Raw genomic sequence first — 19,508 nt, 5'->3', positions numbered from 1 at the left:
AAATTCCACATAGAGAGGAAGACTTCCATGCTTTGTACCAACCCTAAGACTTCATTCCTCCGTGTGAGCGTTAGACTGGAGAAGACTGAATAGAACTTTATTGGCACACAGATGGTAGAATATAAGGACAAAATACCAATAAAGGAAAGGTAGCTTTCATAGCAAAGAACCTGAGAAAAAGTGGACCCCCATCATTTAGAGAATATTCGGTAAGCGTTTTCAGGGTTCACTGACTGAGCACTGTAATATTTCATTATTAGCACTGTAGAATGCAAGTGTGAATACTTAAGAGAGGGCCTATTTACATAAATAGTGATAAACATTAATGCCTTTTAGAAAGTAAAAGCATCCTTTGAATTTTAAGGAAAGCTCCTACAAAACCAGTGTGTGTGTGTTTTTTTTAATTCTCAAGTACGTTGCCTCTGATAAGACCCTCTTTATAATAAAAATAACCACAGTAATAGCAATCTTTTATTGCATTTTTTATCTGCTAGGTCCCGTTTCACTTAACCCTCACAAGAACAGTCCTACACAGTGGGTAATATTACCCTCTGTGACAGATGAGACTAGGAGAGGATAAATAACTTGTCCAAAGTTACTTAGTTGGTGAGCATGAGGACAGAATTCAAATCCAGGTCTCTCTCCCATCCAAACCATGCTCATCATGACCAACCATATAAATACAGTATACTGCCAGATGGGAATAATTTTGCTTTCTCTTTTAAAAAGAAATGTGTTTGAGAAAGTTAAGTGGATTACCTATGTTTAACCAGTGACCAGAATTTTAACATAAATACCAGAAAGGTAAAATTGGAGTTAATTTAGGATAGTTTAAAAAATCTTTAAGTGAATGAGGGGTAGGAGTTTTCTATTGACTTTTTAGAAATTCTATAGACCTATTATGCTTGATTATGTAGATGTATAAAGCAGGATGGTGTCCACATCCAGGCAAATTAATCCAAAATTGGTTTCAATTCAGGGTTTAAAAAATTCACATTAACAGATGAATGGCTAAACAACATGTGGTATACCAGACAATGGAATAATAGCCTTTAAAAGGAAGGGAATCCCAACACGTGCTACAACATGAATAAACCTGGAGGGCATTGTGCTAAGAGAAATAAGCCAGTAACCAAAGTACAAAGACTGTATGATTTCACTTCTATGAGGTATACAGGGTAGTCAAGTTCATTGAAACAAAAAGTAGAATAGTGGTTACCAGGCACTAGAGGGAGGTGGGAATGAGGAGTTGTTGTTTAATGCATTGAGTTGCATTTTGGAACATAAAAAGTTCTGTAGATTGGTTATACAACTGTGTGAATATGCTAAATGCTATTGACCTGTACACTTAAAGATGGTTAAGATGGTTAATTTTATGTTATGTATATTTTATCACAAATAAACTTTTAAAAAAATCAAATTAAAACAATACAACACATTCATCACAGATAAGTTAGCATTTGTGCTAATTTTATTAGTCTTGTTTTTAGAATGCCACAATACTCCTACAACTTTCTTATTTGGAGCAGTTTGCTTGTGTTTTTTTACTTGTTTCTAATTATGCAACTGAATTGCTTTGAAGCTGAACATGGCAGACAGGTGGCCCGTGCTGTGCCCAGGACCAAATTCAAGGTCTCTCTGGGGAATGGCACAAGCAAGTCGCCTACAGACCTGTGACTGCTGGAGTGCTAAACTCAGCAGAGTTGCCAACTTATGTTCAGTAGCCTCCACATGCTGTGACCCTTGGTCTTCCACAGCCACGTTTGTCTCTAGGCCTATTGGCTGTCTGAGGGGATTTGGGAAGGGAAGTTCCTCCAATGTTTCTCATTTCAATGTCCACTCTTTTGTAGTTTGTAAAAATAATATTCTCATATCTCTTTGGCGAGAGCAAAACCTTTACATTTCATACTCGCTCTAGATCCAGAGAGATCATTGATATGTTTAGAGTTGTCGAGTTTAGCACCCATCATGGAAGTTGGGAGAAGATAGAGTACTTAGCTGAGCTCCCTAGCTTGTCTCATAGAGATCATATTTAGAGTCCATTCTTTAGAACTGTTGGATTCTTGGACACCTAAATGGGAAGGGAATGTTAGAAGAAAACACCAGTTTAAATTACAAGAGGGTCTGACAATGATTTATTGTGGGCAGAACCCGTCCCTGTCAACAGAATAAAGTCACTCCGTGACAAGGTCATTCCCTCACAATGACTCAGTTGTGCAGAAACTATGCATAAAACATTCTGCATCCAAAACCTTAAGGACAGATCCATAAGAAACAGTTTTTCTGCAGAGTATCAAGAACTTGATATATTTTATGCCAAGTCTATGTGACTGTAATAATCTAGGATAGTCTGGGGAAATCGATATGTTCTGCATGTCCTTGCATTGCCCTCAGATTAAGAGGAAAATGCAGCCCTGACTGGTTTGTCTCAGTGAATAGAGAATCGGCCTGTGGACTAAAGTGTCCTGGGTTCGATTCCGGTCAGGGGTACATGCCGAGGTTGCGGGCTCTATCCCCAGTATGGGGGGCATGCAGGAGGTGGACAATCGATGATCCTCTCTCATCATTGATATTTCTATCTCTACTTCCCCCTTCCTCTCTAAAATCAATAAAAATATATATATTTTTTAAAAAAGAGGCAAATTCATTTTGAGCCCCTTGTTACCTTAACTGAGTATGCTGCTAAGCTACCTGGACAAACACCATCTCTTTGTTTTGTGCTGAATATTTCTATATGATAAAAGAAATTTTAGGCAGAATTGAAGAAGACAGACATTGATTTACTTTGAGACTCAAAAGTGACAGTCAGGACTCCCTATGCAATGTTTGCTTAAGTAATCCTTAAAGTATATAGTTATTCTTTAGGCCCTTCACTCACCAGCTGCATGACCTTGGGAAAGTTACTTAACCTCTATGGTTCTCATCTTTGAAGGTGATCATGGAATTAAATGAGATGTATTATGTAAAGAGTTAAATGAGGTGGTTTATGTAAAGTGCCTGGAACATAGTAAATGATCAATTAATATTGGGGAAAACTAGTTGTGGGAACTTGGAAATGAAATAACTAAAATTATGTTTATTCATCTATAAAATGGATGGATGTTCTAGGAGCTCTCAGAAATGAATAGGCAGCTTCAAAGAATTCCCCATCCCCTTGTCATGGGAGGCATTCAGGAAGATGAGAGTGAGAGTTCTCCATGTGGACGCATTAGAATCCAGTGGAGGTAGTTTTAGGAATATGATCTCTAGTCTCAGTCACAGGTTCTGATTTATGGTTTTGGTGGTGCCTGGACATCTGTAATTTTTCAAGCTCCCCATGTCATTTTAACAGGCAGATAGTGTTAAGAACTCCCAAACCAGATAACCATTTGGAGATTGTTTATGAGACAGAAGCATAACAGGTAGCATCTGAGAGAACAGTTCTACGCCCTGTCCAGATCTAGAATCACAGGAGATTTTTAGATCTAGAACACCAGATCTGGAACCAGCCTGGGACTCAAGAAAGAAGCAGGTCAAATTTGGAATGCCCATAAATTCTTATTTCCTAGGAGGGGGGATCAATTTCAATTATAATATCCTCATTGAGAGAATTTAAAAGTTTGAGATAGGTGTTGGAGGAGAGTAAAACTCATTTAAGATTTCTAAGTTCAAGGAAAAAATTAGCCCTATATACAGCCCTAGCTGGTTTGGCTCAGCGGATAGTCCGTTGGCCTGTAGATTGAAGGGACCCAGGTTCAATTCTGGTCAAGGGCACATGCCTGGGTTGCAGGCTCAATCCCCAGCAGGGGGTGTGCAGGAGGCAGCCAACCAATGATTCTCTTTCATTGATGTTTCTATCTCTCCTTCTCCCTTCCTCTCTGAAATCAATAAAAATATATTTTAAAAATTTAGCCCTATATACATATACCTGGAAGTTTCCCAAGGTTTTGCACAATGATTTTACAAGTACCACAGCTTTAGGATAGCTTGTCTACCTCTAATTCCAAACAAAGCTCCAATTTGGCATATCAAAGGTACATATTTAAGAACTCAGAAGGAAATGAACACACAGAACTGAACTGATAAGAACGGGAGTAAAATAGGGCATGTTTCCTCCAGGATCTGATAGCTGAGGGAGAGCTAGAGTAATAAGCACTTTACTGTGAACATCAGTAGAATTTATAATCCTGAGGGGAAAAATTATGCCTGGTAATTGATCCTTAGAGTAGTTTAAGTTTTAAATAAATTTCAACCTTATCTCCCTTTGGAAGAAGATAAGGAAGATACACAGAACCCAGAAAACATGACCTCTGGGTTGTTTACACATGATGAACAAAGATTAACTAGTTTCTCTCCTAGCATCAAGGGAGATGGGAAATACCTACCCTGGTATGTTTCCTCACCAATACCATAGTGATGACACTTTATCCTATTATTCTGTGGATGCAATAGATATGGTCTGTTTCCTCCCCCCCCCCCTTTGTGTTTTTTAAAAAGTGAAAATAAGTGATTACCACATGAGTCAATCAGCATCGTATAGTGTTAGGAGCTGTACAGTACACTGTTGGAACTCTCAGCCTTTTGCTGGCTGTGTGACTTTGGGTAAGTTGCTTTATCTCTCTGTGCCTCAATTTCCTCACCTGTACAATGGGGATTTCTACAACAGTCCTACCTCAGAGGGTCGTTGTGAAAATTAAGTGAATTAATATATGTAAACTGTTTTCAATAAATGCTAGCTATAATGAAAACCAGGACAGCACGCTGACATTTTTATCAAATTAGCTCAAATTAATGAATAATATATTTCCTTCTAATTAATACTGCTTTAAAAATACCAGAATACAGTTTTGCTAGTAACCAAGACATGGAACGCAGGATGATGACTCATTGCCAATGATCATTAAGATCTTGTCTTGAGGTTTTCTTCCTTTACAATGCAAGCAATTCAGCCTTTCTATTACTTAGGTCATGAGGAAGCATGTCAGGGGAAACACACATATATTAAAATAAAATTTACGGGAGCAAGTATCTGTCAAGTCCTTTGAGCCACTTAGAAAAGAGGGCCCCTTCAATCCTGTATTTTCTGTTTGGACCGTTTCTTTTCTCCTCCTCTGCCTTCCGAGGCTCCTCTACTGCCTTAGGAAGCTGCTTTGCTGAAGGCTGCAGACCCGTAGGATGGGGAAGAACCTGGGAGGGCTTATCTTCCCCATCTGGAGCCTCCACGTCCTGCACCTAAACCCTTGGGTTGTTTCCTTGAGTAAAGTGAAGAGAAAAGAGTTTTAAAACCCAGCAATATCTATTACTAGTTCAACCTTTCAAAAATGTCTCATTTTTGTTTCATTTTGTTTTTATTTAGTGAATTTTACATTGTCAATGTTAAATCCAGGCAGAATTCTGGAAGAAGAAATGACTAGGTAATTGGCTAATATATATATATACTCTTTACCTTTTGTTATACTCTTTAACCTATTATTATAATTTATACCACCCCAACCCCACCATTTGAAGTAAGTTGCATACATCAAGCCCTTCACTAATAAATACTTCAGTGTGGATCTTAAGAATAGGATATTTTCTTCATAACCATAGTACGGTTATCAACTTCAGTAAATTTAATATTGATACTCTATTTTGATCTAATCTACCACCTGCATTCCAATTTTGTTAGCTGATCCAATAATGTCATTTATGGCATTTCCCCGCCATTTTAGCCTTCTTAGTGGAAATCTCAAAAGCCTGTAACATAATGTTTGTGTGTTTAACATATCAATTAAAGTTGCTGATATAAATGAGTACTGTCTGTATTTGATAGCAGGCCTGAAAGGCTCTATCTGGAAGATGTTTGTAAAATTATATAAAAAGTAAACTTGAAATTATTCAAACTGAATTTATTATTTTTAAAGATACTAACTTTCGCTCTAGCTGGTTTGGCTCAGTGGATAGAGTGTCAGCCTGTGGACTGTAGGGTCCCGTGTTCAATTCTGGTCAAGGGCACATGCCCAGGTTGTGGGCTCAATCCCCAGGAGGGGGTGTGCAGGAGGCAGCCTATCAATGATTCTCTCTCATCATTGATGTTTCCATCTCTCCCTCCCTTTCCCTTCCTCTCTGAAATCAATAAGACTATATTATAAAATAAAAGATACTAACTTTCCTCTAATTTAGTTAAGCCCTCACTCCAAATTAATATAAAATTTTAGCACACTATTAAATACCACCTCCAAATTCTGCCAAATAGAAAGAGGGTTTTCTTGTTTCTTTGTGTGAACAATATTAGAAAACTTAACTAAGAAATATTTAACATGGTCAACCTGTTTATTCCTTCATTTGCAATATGTTGAACAGTAGTGAACTTTTTCAGTACAAGATATGCAAGTCTAGAATATTAATTGTAAAAAAAGAATCAAATTGTATCTATAAATTATCAATATTAGTTTTAAAATGATTCATTAACACCACTATTTTTTGCAGTTAGCCAAAAAAATTTATCTGGCTTCTTTGGCTGATAATTCAAGTAAATCAATTTGCCTTTGTCTTCTTATAATCTAAGAAAAGAAAAAGAAACTTTAATATATATTTGTTATAATGGCCTACATAATTTTATTTATTCCCAATTCTGAAGATTGCTCCTGAAAGAGATGAATAAAGAACAGTATATAAAAGAAACTTTCTAATTATTTTCCAGATATGCATATTATTACTCAGGACTAGGTGCTGCAGTTCTCATTGCTGCCTATATACAAGTTTCATTTTGGACTTTGGCAGCCGGCCGACAGATTAGGAAAATTAGGAAAGAGTTTTTTCATGCTGTTCTCCGACAAGAAATAGGCTGGTTTGACATCAACGACACCACTGAACTCAATACACGGCTAACAGAGTAAGTGTATAGTTAATGTTATACTTGTGTGAAGAGATTAACCACTAACTGTGAACATTTGTCATGGGAGGATTTTTAAATGGAAAAAGTACTAGGTTAAGTATCTGATATAATACCAAGAACAGATGGTTGATCTGACAGCGATTTCTAGCACTGACAGCCTATGCCACAGCATATTTTCTTTATCTGTTAGTTTTTCTCCTTAGTTATAGAGTAAGTTTATTTGAGGACTGAGCTCACATCCTGTATACTTGTTTATCTCTCATGGAGCTTACCACACGGCCTGGCAGACGTTGCATACTCAATTAAGATGGTTGAATGAATGAATTCATGATTGAATGAATTCACAAAGACGCTCTTCTTAGTAATTGCTGACTCTTGACTTACTCATCAATTTGAGGGCCTACTATGTGCCAAACACGAGGTATTTGTGATATACCCGTGACCCAAAGACCTCTGCCATCTTATTGCTTACATTCCAGTAGGGGGAGATAGATGACAAACTTTTCTTACTGGAGGCCCTGGGGAGAGTGGAGTGAGAAAATGAGGTCAAAAAGGAGTGAAGGTCAAGGCATTTGGGACCTGGTTGGCCTCAGTAAGGACTTCATCATTCACTCTGAGTGAAATGGGCAGCGATGGCGCATGTTTTGACCTGAGGAGTAGCCTGTTCAGACTTCCCTTTTCAAAGGATCACACTGGCTGCCGTGTTGAGGATCGAGTGGATGGAAAACAGGGCCAACGGTAGATAGATGGAAGGAGCACTTCCCGATTATCATAATGCTCTTCCTCACTTCTGCTTTTAGTCAGATTGGCTCATCTTCAGAATGTTAATGCTTGTTGTATAGGATTTATGAGTTTAATAGCATCCACTTTAATGATATTAATGTCTGAGAAGCATGAACTAATCCTGAATTTCTTCCTTTGTACAGTATTTAGGTGGGGAAAATAGCATTCGAGAGGCTAAGACTCTGAAAGAGGCTTGCAGTGTCTGAACAAGTCTGACCTGTCTGTGTTTGTTAGATGTCTGCTTCACCTCTCTAACTGAAGACCTCCTGCCTGTAACCACTTAGGTGTGATCTTTTTTAGTGACATCTCCAAAATCAGTGAAGGAATTGGTGACAAGGTTGGAATGTTCTTTCAAGCAATAGCCACGTTTTTTGCAGGATTCATAGTGGGGTTCATGAGAGGATGGAAGCTCACCCTTGTGATAATGGCCATCAGCCCTATCCTGGGACTCTCTGCAGCTGTTTGGGCAAAGGTATGTGAAACGGGGGCATTTTCACTTGTGTGAACCCACATCTGCAGTTATTTGAAAGATGCAGGATTCCAGTGCTTGTAATTGTGCAAATCGGTGTTAAATGTCAGTTGAAACCACATTTAGAAGCAGGTTGTTAATCTGGTGCTTCACTAAGAAAATTTATTTCAAATGTGATTCAAAATGTCACCGTTTTTACTTCAGTTACAGATTTTTTACACTGCTGTTATTTCTTTGGTAAATTTTCTGGCACAATATCTTAAATGACATGTAAGGTTTGTGTCCTTATTTGAGGAAACACAATTTTAAAACATAACATACCTCTGAACTATTCTGTGAATATGAAAAATTTAAATAAAGTTTGGATTGATTGATTTTTAATTGTTACATTGACAATTGAGTGGCACCCTGCCAAATTTGCCTTACAGTAAAATACACATAACCCGTTCTACTTCAGCCACAGGTGAGAAATTTTACTGGCATTTTTTGCTCACTCTGGAATTGATCATTTACTTAACACATTGTGGACCGGTAGTTTTATTGCTAGCTTTACCCAGTGGCCAGATAAGTTTCTATTGAACGAGTACAAAAAACGCTTTGCATAAATGTTAAAGGCACGGTTTAAAATTAAATACCCATTGCATTTTGAGGTTATTTATTGCATGTTCTTACAAACTAACATCTTTTTAAAATATGGTACTTTATAAAACACTGTGTAATATGAAGTGGAACTGAACAAAGCTGGCAAATTCTCGTGATCCGTCCGCAATGTGTTAATAAACTACTGGTATCTATTTTGTTTTTATTCTTCCTTCATCTTTCTCCCACAATATCTTGTTAGCCATCTTATTATTCAGTAGAATGCCCAGGAGTACATCTGGAAATATTCTTTCATAGTCATTAAAAATCATGGCAAAATTAAGGAAAGGATGGGCAGTCCTTTCAAAGCAGTAAAGATTTATTTTCATTTATTTTGCAATCAACAGAGAAAAAAACCGTAATAGATGTGGAACTTGAACTGTTCCCAAAAACGAGTTCTAGAGAGTAACGTGTGGACTTCCTTTTCCTGATGCTCTTGGGGAGCATGTCACGAGGGTGGGTCTGAGTGGCCTGTGTAGAGGGGAGGAAGCCCCTGCTGGCGCACTGAGTGCCGTTTGCTTCCTGACTTCCATGTTTAGTAGAGGAAAGGGTTGGGGGAGAAAGAGTAACTTTAAGGGTTGGCCTTTTAACGTCCCTCCCATACAAAAGTCATGGATGTTTCTCTCCTGTCCAGATACTCTCGGCATTTAGTGACAAAGAACTAGCTGCATATGCGAAAGCAGGCGCTGTGGCAGAAGAGGCTCTGGGCGCCATTCGGACCGTGATAGCCTTTGGGGGCCAGAACAAAGAGCTGGAAAGGTCAGGAAGGTTCTTTGCACACTTTCACATTTTGTTGTTCATTCTTTTGTGGTATGTGTTCACCACTTTCCTTTTCCTCATATTAAAACTCCCCCACAGTAGACAGGCACCTTCACTAATGGCTAGAGTTTAACGTCAGATTCTAAAACAGGCTTCTGACCCTCTATGTCCCATGGACTCCTTGGGCAGTCTGATGAAGCCCATGGACTCCCTCCTTAAAATAATGGTTTCAAATGCATAAAACAAAATGGGATTACCAGGGAAACCGATTATATTGAAGTTCAATTATCAAAATATTTTTAAATTGTAATCTAATAAATATGTCTCTTTTGTTAACATATAGATACACAAAATATACATATATATGGCTAAGTGACCGACCATACGTCTCTCTGACCATCTGACCCACCAGCCAGTACATATGACACGCACTGGCAATTTAAAAATAAACATTGACTTGTGCATGTGCAATACATATAAAGCTCTCGCTGGTGCCAATTGCATGCGTGTGTTTCAATCTGTCATTGTTGATCATGAATTTGGTTGTTTTTGTTGCCATTCAATGTTAACCGCATCGTGATTTATTCATTGACTGTTCGACCTACTGACCGGCCGGTACATATGATGTGCACTGGCAATGTAAAAATAAACGTTGACTCGCTCACTCTTGATACATATAAAGCTCTCGCTGGCACCAATCACACACGTGTTTTGATTTTATAATACTATATTATATATACTATTTTGACATGTAATTTTTTGCAGTAACATAATTACTGCACAAATCTTTCTTCTAATTAATTTCCTTTCAATGTGCACAGATTCGTGCACCGGGCCACTAGTTAAATAATAAGAGCTAACCATTGGTCTGACAGGTACTCTAGTTCTGAAGTCGGGGTGTGAGTAAAATATATTTAAAGATATTTGTAGCAATTGTAACATGATAGGAAAACGATCTGGGATTTCTATTGGCAACAGAGTCACAGTTACTGCTCATACTACCGTGGTTTGTTGCCGGCATTGATCATGAAAGGAAATGCTAAATTTCAGTTTAGAGGTTAATGAAAATAAATATGTAAATTTTTTTTCCCATTCAAGTTCCTTGACCTTGGATCCCAGGTCAATTATCTCTGCTCTAAAGGAACTTGATATATAAAAAATCTAAATGTCAGAACAAAGCCCACTGATGAAGGGTACTCCCTCCACCAGTTTTCTCTAAATAATAACACCCCCTAATATAGCTAGAGCATGATTTTGTGTAAAGTATTTTCTTTTGCTGTTCTGTGGAACTCCTGATACCCACAACTCTGAAATAGAAACTCCTGGAAATTCTCCAGCATTAAAAGCCAAGTTTCCCTAATTTCCTCCATTTCCTTTTCTATTCCTTAAGCCCTCTTCAAAACCACCACATTCCTGGTTCTCTAACCTCTCCCTTTTTCTCTCTTACTGCTGCTTCCTGTACACAATAGCTCACACAGACCACACTAACCCTCATTTGGACATCAGGATGTGAATGTAATCAGTGCCGCTCCATTAGCCGCAGTAAGCAAGCCGCCTAAGCGAAGGTAACTACAGCATGTCCGCCACTGTCACCGGAGCTTTGTGTCACATCGGGGCCGATATAACTCTCCCTGCACACGGCTGGCTCAGGGCCCAGCCCAGGACTGGACCTGGCCTTCTGGCTGTCTCCCCAGGGACACAGCTCTGCTAAGTGACTGCAGCGCCCAACACAGAAAAATACACTGAAGAGTTGAGTGCTTCAAGTAATTAAAAGGACAAACACTTTTTGGTGGCAGTATGCATTCTTTGCAAACTAATAACTTCTCAACATCTCATTGGGTTAAACTAAAAAAATATATGATGTTTGTTTTTTGCTAGAAACAGAAAAACCCTGCTTTATATTTTTCTTCCCAAAGTCTCATTATGTATTCATTGAATTTTTTTCTGAAGTTAGGGAGCCAAAATAAACATTTTTATACTCTCTGTGTCTAGCATGGAAAGATAGATTTAATTTAAATTGATGTAAAAAACAACAACATTGCAATTTAATAGAACCATTCTAGATACTTGTGCCTTTGTATCAAATCATAGAAGCCAGTAGTATGAATTTTAATTACTATTCAGAAATATGATAATAGTAGAATGGGCAATATTCAGAAAGAGATTACATTTGAGAACAGCAGTAATAGTAATGGTGGGAATAGGAAGTGTCAGGTTTTGCCAACTTTGCGCCAGCCCTGTACTAACTACTCTCTATAAGTTGTGTCAGCCTCAGAATTACCTGGAAGGTAGGCATTATTTGCTTCATTTTACAGATGATGAGACAGAAATCTAAAAATATTGAGTAAGAACCCAAATCCCACAAGTAGTGACCACTTTATAACTGTGTACCCTGTGTACCCTTTATAACCTGTGTACCCAACTGTGGCTTGACAGTTGAAGGTCAATTGATCAAAAACAAAACAACAATAACAAGAAAGCAAAGGCCTAAATATAAGAACATGTAAAATTCCTGTCCCTCACCCAGTGGGGCAACAAGGGAAGGATTTTCTTTTCTCTAGAGAAGAGAAATTAAACTGTGTTAAGAATCTAACTATTTTAAGAGTCCTGAATAGTATTTACATTTTGGTGTCATTCTTGGTTGGCTTGGTTTTTCTCCTTCCTCCTTAACCTTGACTTGTGATGCTGGCCATGGAGGGGGTGATGAAGCTCTTCCATATCCCAGGGATGAGAGCTCAGTTCTGGAATGGCTACAGGAACATTGGTTGGACTGGTGAGGTCCAAGGGAGAGGGGTCCGGGCCAGTGAGGAGAAGGCTCAGATAGGTTCTAGCCTTCTCAAGCCCTATCTGGCTGATCCTGAGTTGGTTCAGTTTCCAGGAAGCTGGGTCCCCCAAGGGATTTCTTACTTTGCTGGCTTTGTTTCTTAAACCTCCAACTATACAGGAGGTGAATATGGCTCAGATTATGGATTGTTTACTTTCTTATTATAACGTTTTCCCCTGATTTTCTGGTAGGTATCAGAAACATCTAGAAGTTGCCAAAAAGATTGGAATTAAAAAAGCTATTTCAGCAAACATTTCCATGGGCATTGCCTTCCTGTTAATATATGCATCATATGCACTGGCCTTCTGGTATGGATCCACTCTGGTCATATCAAAAGAATATACTCTGGGAAATGCAATGACAGTAAGTATTTTTCCTAATATTTATGAAGAATCTAAAAATATTATTTATCCATCTTCCTTGTCTTTACTTTCATATTCTTCCTTTTCGAAAGATGAGCCATGATTATAGGCTTTTTTCTTTTGGTGAATCTTTGCTCTGTCCTGTGGGCAGAGTTGGCATAGACTACACAAGGCGTAATCATGAGTAGGGGCAAGAAAATAGCATGTAGTAAGAAAATATGCAATATGCAAAGGAAATAAAGATTGAATGATTTTGTGAATAGACAAATATGGATTGGAGCCATCCTCATTCTGCCCTTGATTTCCATTATATAAGAAAGTAAACATTACATAGTGATGGAATGTTAAACTTATATATCATAAAACATCAGCTATCTGAAATAGGAGATGAAAAGTTATTTTAGTTTCCTTTTATTTTTCAAAATGAAGATAGCTTTAGTTTAAGATTATAAAAATAATATATTCTAGTTATTAAAAGGATTAGAATTTTTAAAAATAGGAATTACTTAGAATTACTCATAATCTAATAATATACATTTGATGAGAACTTTTGGCATATATCTTCCAAGTGTATATATTTTCTGTATATACACATATTTTTTTCTTTTAAAACTGGGATTGTATTATATCATTCTGTAATCTTTTTTTTACAAGCTAGAAATAATTTTATGAACATCTTCCCATGTCAGTGACAGAACAACATGTAACCGTTCAAACAGTGATCTTTTAAAACCCGAACTTCCCTATATTTTCAAACAAAGGATACTGAACACAGTTTGTCCCTCTGCTGATGACTTCGGGCCATTATGAAAATTGATCACTTCAAGTTGTTTTCTAGAGTGGTATCTTCAGACTCCACTGAGGTGTGGAGGGCTGTTTGACTGGATGAGCATTCATAATTGCTGTGCCTTTTCTTTTTTCTCTCATTTTGGTCTTCTCTCTGATTGTTAGCTTAGAAGCTCTCCACCTTTCTTCAGGTCCTTGCTCGCTAAATTTTATGAAGAAAGGAGACTGAATCCTGACTTTGCTCTTCACCTTTTGTGCGGAGTGTGTCCTCTCTGGCCTTGTCTCCCCCTTGCCAGTACGTGGACAGCAACAGCTCCCTCGTGGGGCTGGAGGGTGATAGCCGCCCACAGTGCAGGGAGCCAGCAACACCCTCTGGGTAAAGGGCTCTAGTGCATTAACTTTAATAACATCTATTTTGGTAGAGACTTTTTGCTTTCCTGCTGGCCCTTACCTTATTGCAGACAGTGGAGAGATAAAGAGGGATGTTTGAGTTCTGGCTATGTGAAGTGTCATTGTTCCTGTCTTCTGGGAAAAGCCAAACTATGTGTATAAGTTTCACCATGCCCAGAGAGAAAGAAGTAATTTCTCTTCATTTATGTTTTCCTCAGTTGAGTTATGCTAATAATCTGGATTCCTGAAGCTATATTTTTGGCTTTTCTATATCAATTTATTTTCCTAGTTAAAAAAATATAAAGGAAAATGTGTTAAGTTTTGTGTGGTATAATATAGAATGATTATACAAAGGAATTATTAGTGCACACAGATGTGATTGTGTTTGATAATGTGTGAACTAATTCTTATATTAAAATCTTATTAAAATATGTATGTAAAATGGTACTTTTTAAGGAAAATTCCATGGGGCCAAAACCTACCATGTTTCATCCTTTTAAAAAATATATATTTTCATTGATTTCAGGGAGGGAGGAGAGGCAGAGAGAGAAAGAAACATCCATGATGAGAGAGAATCACTGATTGGCTGCCTCCTGCACACCCCGCCCTGGGGATCGAGCCTGCAATCCGGGCATGTGCCCTGACTGGGAATCAAACCATGACCTCCTGGTTCATAGGCTGACGCTCAACCACTGGGCCACACCATTAAGGCCCATGTCTCCTCTTGAACATTCTGAATATCATATACATATATAGTTAGAGAAAATGAGAAGAATAATAGCGATGGAAAATGCTTCCCTCTGGTGGTATTTGCTTCAGAATCAAGGCAGTAGGTTTGAAAATCTTTCTGACTCTGTATGAGTTCAGGAGAAGAGCAATAGTTTCCCAAGCCGGACAAATATTTCTGAGGTTGAAGAAACCCATTTGTGCAATGAAATGTTATAGTACCTGGTGGCCTTGTACGTTTTGCTCTTTTGCTAAAACAATTTTAAAGGATAAACCTAAACTCAACCCTTTGTATTGTGCATTTCACACAAATCATGTTTGAGATCCTGGGCCCCAGAATAGGGCTTATAACTCTGTCTCATGTTCTTTTGTTCAGGTCTTTTTTTCAATTCTGATCGGAGCTTTCAGCGTTGGACAGGCCGCTCCTTGTATTGATGCTTTTGCCAATGCAAGAGGAGCAGCCTATGTGATCTTTGATATTATAGATAAGGTGAGTCAATTATTGTGATGCTGAAAAGTTCCTTGAGGCTTGGGTAATTAAGTCTGGCTTTAGGTTAAATGTCATGTGAACATTAATTATGTGAAATTAACAACCTCTTTTTAGTAATGAATGAAGCAAATGCCTTTTATTAATATTTCTAAAAGTTTATCTTTAATATAATAACCCTGATCTCATTTTGGAAAGGTACGTCTGCACTTGTGTAATTATTAGAGTTCAGAGCAAAGATGTTTGTCTTCCTAGTTTTTTTCCCTTTTCTCTTTCACTTTGTGGCCAGACTAAGAATAATATGATTTCTATACAGGGTGGAAAAATTATTGGTGGAGCCAAAATTGACAGTATGTTTTACTGGGTTGCACCCTTCAAAAAAAAAATGATCACTGCATGTTTGATATCATTTTGAATTAACTATGTTGATTGAATAAGTTTTACTGATTGTAATGGAATAAAGAAAATAGTTTTGAATATTAAAATGTCACTGTTTATACACAGATAATCCGCAAAGAGGATAACTGAAATTTGATCATTTAATCTAAGCAATTCCTCCTGTTTCATTGATCGAAGTCATGAGAAAATTGTTCAGCTTCCAAATTTATTGAATGTTTACATTGGCCCTAAATAACTTGCTTTAACCAGTTGTTTAGTCAGTCTTCTTAACCCAATCCATTACATTTATTATTTAGGAATAAACTAATTTTCACTAAATGATGCTAAACCTATAATAGTATATTTTGTTGTATAAACATGAAAATCTGACCATTTAGAAATTTTATAAGGGTATGCCAAAATCTTAAAGTGAAATATTGTACAAAATAAAATGAGTATGTCACTATGCTCTTTTAAGGAAATGCTTGTTTTCTGAGAATGAACATTTCCTTAAACACACACACAATCTCTACCTAGGGTTCTATCGTATGGGAGGGAGAGTGTGCCATTCCAGGTGTTATTTTTGGAATTTGCTGAATCATATTCCTTAAAAATGCAATTGTTTATTGTATGATAGAATAGTCATTGAATTTTGTTTTATTTAGAATCCTAAAATTGACAGTTTTTCAGAGAGAGGACACAAACCAGACAACATCAAAGGGAATTTGGAGTTCAATGATGTTCATTTTTCTTATCCAGCTCGAGCTAATGTCAAGGTACTGTAAATAGTATCTATAGGAATTCCTAACACAGGTTGAATGTTTAATCATCTTAAAGAATCTAACGCCTCTAATCTTTTGATATTTATGTGTGTGTGTTTTTTTGCGGTTATATTCCTAGATTTGACATTTTTTTAATGAAGAAGTTGAAAGTTTTATTATTAAACTGTTTCTTGTTTTCCTGCAAGGCTGATGCTTCACTGTCTAAGAATAGCACCAGCAAACACAGTATACTGCAAAATTAAGATAGTGTTGTTCATCATCTGACACTGTAACAACTAACAAAAGCTTTTCTCAACTACCAGTTATTTCCAGTGGAAAGATCATTCAGTATTTTGACCCAATCCTGAGACAGATGTAAGCAAGTTATAATACAAGTGGGGCAAAAGTATGATTATAGTTGTGAGCATGCAAAACACAGAGTGTATTCTTGTATTATTATTATTTATTAATTATTGTATTATTTTCCATATGAACAACTGTAAGCCTATTTTTGCCCCACCCTGAATTATATAAGGCTGAAGATAACAATGTTATCTTTGAATTATATAATTTTTATGGCTAGATTTTTACCACAAATCATTTCAGGAATTCTGAATATTATACCTTGTAGCCTAGCCTAAAAATCATAGGGCAGTGATGGCGAACCTTTTGAGCTCAGTGTGTCAGCATTTTGAAAAACCCTAACTTAACTCTGGTGCCGTGTCACATATAGAAATTTTTTTGATATTTGCAACCATAGTAAAACAAAGACTTACATTTTTGATATTTATTTTATATATTTAAATGCCATTTAACAAAGAAAAATCAACCAAAAGAATGAGTTCGCGTGTCACCTCTGACAGGCGTGTCATAGGTTCGCCATCACTGTCATAGGGTGTTGGGAGAAGGTACATATTGTGTTTATTTGTAATTGTTAGAAAGTTAAGGGGTATTTTCTTCCAGTAGCATTGTTGTAGTTACTTTTTCCATTGGTACTGCTAAAAGTTGCTAAATCTTTTATCCACAACTAATTTTAGCCAACTATGCTGGACAACTTTATTTAGTGGAGGGGGTTTCCATTTTCACTCCTCGATAGATTTTATGTATTTCTCACATGCTTCTTCACTCATTGGTTATCAGGTTCTGCAGGGTTACTCAGTGTCATCTTGGTCAGCCAACCATCTTCATGACAAGATGTGCTGGCAAGTCCTGGCTTCCCTGCAAGAGCTGCATTAATTGCAGTTACTTCTGACAGAGGAGAATAGAGTTTGCTAGCAGCTTTCACACGTTCCTAAGCACCAAATTCATCTTGTTTGATCAATTTTGTCCCAATTTAAGACAGACGACAGTAAACAACGCCTCCCAAAGCTTCCTGTGCAAAATTGCAGATTCTCACTGTTCCAATACCATTTTCTGTTGTTATCCATTCCTGCTACTCTGTGAGAGCAGATTGGGGCGGGTGCACTGCCTCCTGATGCCACACACCCGTAGGCCCCAGGGCCGCGGACCGCAGGTTCTGTGCTGCTCAGAGCACCCACAGGAGCCCCACCTACAGGAGTGTGTGGCCTGGGGGTGGAAACCCAACTCCTCAGTCACGCTGGGCCCATGGGGGCAGGGCCTATTGCATAGTTTTTCAAATTTAACATTGAATCAAATTGCTCCCCTTTTAGGACTTTGCTGTGAAGTGTGTTCTTTTTTGCTCTTTTCCTCCCAGATCTTGAAGGGCCTCAACCTGCAGGTTCAGAGTGGGCAGACCATGGCCCTGGTTGGGAACAGCGGCTGTGGGAAAAGCACCACAGTGCAGCTGATCCAGAGGCTCTATGACCCTGATGAGGGTATGGTAAGTGGGAAGAACTAAGTTCTCCAAATTGGGAAGCTGGGTGCCAATTAGCCCTTTGAAATTGTTTATTTTTTTTTAGTAAAAAATTTGCATGTTAATGTAATTTTGGTACAAGGGGTAGGGCTAGTTTAACAAAGGTATTCAAAATGATAAAAGCCAAAGAAGCTAGACAACACTCTTTTCAGTTCCAACTTAGTGCCTCATAACCTACTACATCATCAGAAACAGTCATCCAAACCACTGAGAGAATTATATTTGATGAGTGATTGGGTTTGGTCAAAATTATTTCATATCTCATTTGCTGACAATTTGGTAATCAGGGCCACAACAAATCTTTGAACAGTAATTAAATTCATCAGAGATAGTTCACTTTTCTCAAATGTTGGAATATCAGAAGGGAAAAATGGGATAGTCTCATAAGAAACTTCTGGGGATATGAGGGACAGTAATAGCCTAGGGTATATATTTTTGACCTCTTAAATATTTTGTTAAATTCTGAGTGTCTGGGTGTCTCAGTGGATTGGAGCGTCATCCCATGCACCAAAAGGTGATGGGTTCGATTCTGGTCAGGGCACATACCTAAGTTCAATTCCGGGTCAGGGCGCTTACAGCAGGCAACCAGTCAACATTTCTCTCTCACACTGATGTTTCTCTCTCTCTCTCTCTCTCTCTCTCTCTCTCTCTCTCTCTCTCTCTCTCTCTCTCTCTCTCCTGGGTGAGGATTTAAAAAAATGTTAAATTCAAACTTACAGAAAAGTTGGAAGCAGGGAACTCACTTTACTCTTTAGATTTACTAATTGTTTATATTTTGACCCACTTGCTCATTGTCCTCTCTGCTCTTGTCTTGTTCATAGCAGCCATCCTAACAAATGTCAAGTGTTATCTCATTGTGGTTTTGATTTGCATTCCCTCATGATTAGTGTGATATTGAGCACCTTTTCATGTACCTGTTGATCTTTTGGATGGCTTCTTTGGAAAAAAAAAAAAAAGAAAAGGCTATTTAGTTCCTCTGTTTATTTTTAAATCAGATTGTTTTTTATTTTGCTATTGAATTGTATGAGTTCCATATATATTTTGGATTTTAACTCCTTATCAGCATGTGATTTGCAAATATTTACTTCTATTCCATAGGTTGTCTTTTTTTAATGTTTTTCTTTGCTGTGCAGAAGTTTCATGGGTTAATATAGTCCTACTTGTTTATTTTTCCTTTTGTTGCCTTGTGCTACTGGTGTCATATCCCAAAAAATTATTGCCAAGATCATTGTTAAGGAGCTTTCTACCTATGTTTTATTCTAGGAGTCTTATAGTTTCAGGACCTACATGTAAATCTTTAATTCATTTCAAGTTACTTTTTGTGTATGGTGTAAGATGAGGGTCCAACTTAATTCTTTTACATATGAGTATGCAGATTTATTTTCCCTAAAACCATTTATTGAAGAGATTTTCCT

General features: G+C 37.6%; 1 protein-coding gene across 7 annotated transcripts in view; it reads left to right on the top strand.

The window, feature by feature from the left end:
- The window catches only part of ABCB4 (ATP binding cassette subfamily B member 4), a 67,313-nt gene that overhangs the window by 7,358 nt on the left and 40,447 nt on the right, over positions 1–19,508 (top strand). For 4 of the 7 annotated variants that reach the window (XM_059712193.1, XM_059712192.1, XM_059712190.1 and 1 more), the window contains exons 5-12: positions 5,336–5,393; positions 6,662–6,853; positions 7,940–8,111; positions 9,382–9,506; positions 12,522–12,693; positions 14,971–15,084; positions 16,125–16,235; positions 17,935–18,060. In XM_059712193.1, the coding sequence (XP_059568176.1) occupies positions 5,336–5,393; positions 6,662–6,853; positions 7,940–8,111; positions 9,382–9,506; positions 12,522–12,693; positions 14,971–15,084; positions 16,125–16,235; positions 17,935–18,060 (1,070 nt within the window). Of the gene's footprint in view, positions 1–5,335; positions 5,394–6,661; positions 6,854–7,939; positions 8,112–9,381; positions 9,507–10,994; positions 11,072–12,521; positions 12,694–14,970; positions 15,085–16,124; positions 16,236–17,934; positions 18,061–19,508 lie in introns of those variants that run through there. The other 3 variants (XM_059712194.1, XM_059712195.1, XM_059712197.1) reach the window with 3 other exon arrangements.

The sequence above is a fragment of the Myotis daubentonii genome, chromosome 10, assembly GCF_963259705.1.
Source record: "Myotis daubentonii chromosome 10, mMyoDau2.1, whole genome shotgun sequence".
NCBI classification, from domain to species: domain Eukaryota; kingdom Metazoa; phylum Chordata; class Mammalia; order Chiroptera; family Vespertilionidae; genus Myotis; species Myotis daubentonii.
The sequence above is the reverse complement of the archived record's forward strand: the minus strand, read 5'-3'. Positions and strand labels throughout refer to the sequence as shown.